The 1,416-nt window shown below is 47.1% G+C and overlaps 1 protein-coding gene across 1 annotated transcript in view; it reads right to left on the bottom strand.

Moving 5' to 3' along the window:
* Dkc1 (dyskerin pseudouridine synthase 1) overlaps nucleotides 1–1,416 on the bottom strand; it is a 30,928-nt gene that overhangs the window by 21,264 nt on the left and 8,248 nt on the right. The window contains exon 3 of the mRNA XM_033760528.1: nucleotides 1,303–1,406. Coding sequence (XP_033616419.1) covers nucleotides 1,303–1,406 — 104 coding nt within the window. The remainder of the gene's footprint in view (nucleotides 1–1,302; nucleotides 1,407–1,416) is intronic.

The raw sequence follows: 1,416 nt of genomic DNA, 5'->3' as shown, positions 1-1,416 counted from the left end.
TGACGCGGCTGGACCGCCACAGATGTCATGATTTTTTCATGAGATATGAGAAATAGTATTACTGACAGTAACAAAGCTGAATGTTATACTTCAGATGGAAATTAGGTGGTTTTCACGTTGAGACACACATTTTAGATGCCTATATAGGAAAAAAAGAGAGCTGCCCTATGAGAACTTACACCATGGCACTCCAGGCTTTATTCACATGCTTCATCGATTTATTAGAACAAGAGGTAGATGGGACGTGGGAGATAGAGAAAAGCATGGATCTCTCCTCATTATTGGCTTTCACACGTGGCACATTCTTTCAAATTTATCTTTTCCCCTTTGCTGATCATGACATAATTGGAAGAGAAAGTGTTCTGTAGCAGTGAGCACTTACTTTCACAAGTCTTTCTAGCTACACGATTTATAGTACTGAATGAACTGCCAAATCGAGCCTTTTTTTTTTTTTTTTTTTTTTTTTTTTTGCCTTGCTGGGAATGGAGGAAGACAGGGCCTTGTGCATGCTAAGCAAATAAGCACTCAACCACCGAGCCACACCCCCAGCCTTGGGAAGCTTATTTTAGATAAAGAGCCCACAGGAAAGCATCTCTTAATACTGCCCTGTGTAGTAGGCAGGACTAAAGAGGAGCAAGACTCATTCGGAATAAAATTTTGGGTCACTCACTGAGCAAAGAATTCTGACCAGTTGAGGTCCTGGCTGGAAAGCAAAGAGAGAGCAGTGGAAGAGGGAAGTTATAAATACCGATTGTGGTCTCGTGATTTGTCACAGAAATGAGGGTTGTAGTTAGCCTGGCTCTCCGTTTCCTCTCTTCCCTTCCCCTGTGGCCCTCTCCCTCTCACTGGACAGGAGGACATCTGCACAGGCCCAGTGAGGCAATGCTTGTGACGTGCTCAGGACAGTAAGTGGCAAAGTGTTAACTTGGCACCGAGGGAGTCACAAGAAAACTTCGGTGTATATTTCTGCCATTATCCCTATGCAGGGTGTTCTGGACACCGCCTGACACAGTTTCAGAGTCGCCATCCCAAACCTTAAAATTTGAAGAGTCTTCCTTCATTACCACCTTTTGACTTTGAATCGTGTGGGCTTATTGGGACATTGAAATAGTTTGGCCAGTGGAGTTTAGCGCTGAACCCAAGGGTCTTTGGAGCAGCGCTATGAGGAAACAGTACTTCCCAAACCCTCACGTGGAACAGGGAAGCTGAAGAGGAGTCGCAGTTTTCTCTCTCCCTTAACTCCGCACATGGCAGACGTGGGTTAGGGTTTTGGTTCTGGTGCTCTGAGGTCAGGGGACTAGCCTTTGTGGATGTGGCCGATGAGGGACGGAGCGACAGGCGACAGGTTCCGCGCTGTGCTCCCATCCGTCCCCGTGCCCTCGATGCCCGCCTCTTGGGCACGGCCACTGGCACGGA

This window comes from Fukomys damarensis, unplaced genomic scaffold (genome assembly GCF_012274545.1).
Source record: "Fukomys damarensis isolate Sample0158 unplaced genomic scaffold, DMR_v1.0_HiC HiC_scaffold_39, whole genome shotgun sequence".
Lineage (NCBI taxonomy): Eukaryota > Metazoa > Chordata > Mammalia > Rodentia > Bathyergidae > Fukomys > Fukomys damarensis.
Note: the sequence above shows the minus strand (reverse complement) of the source record. Positions and strands in the feature narration are given on the sequence as shown.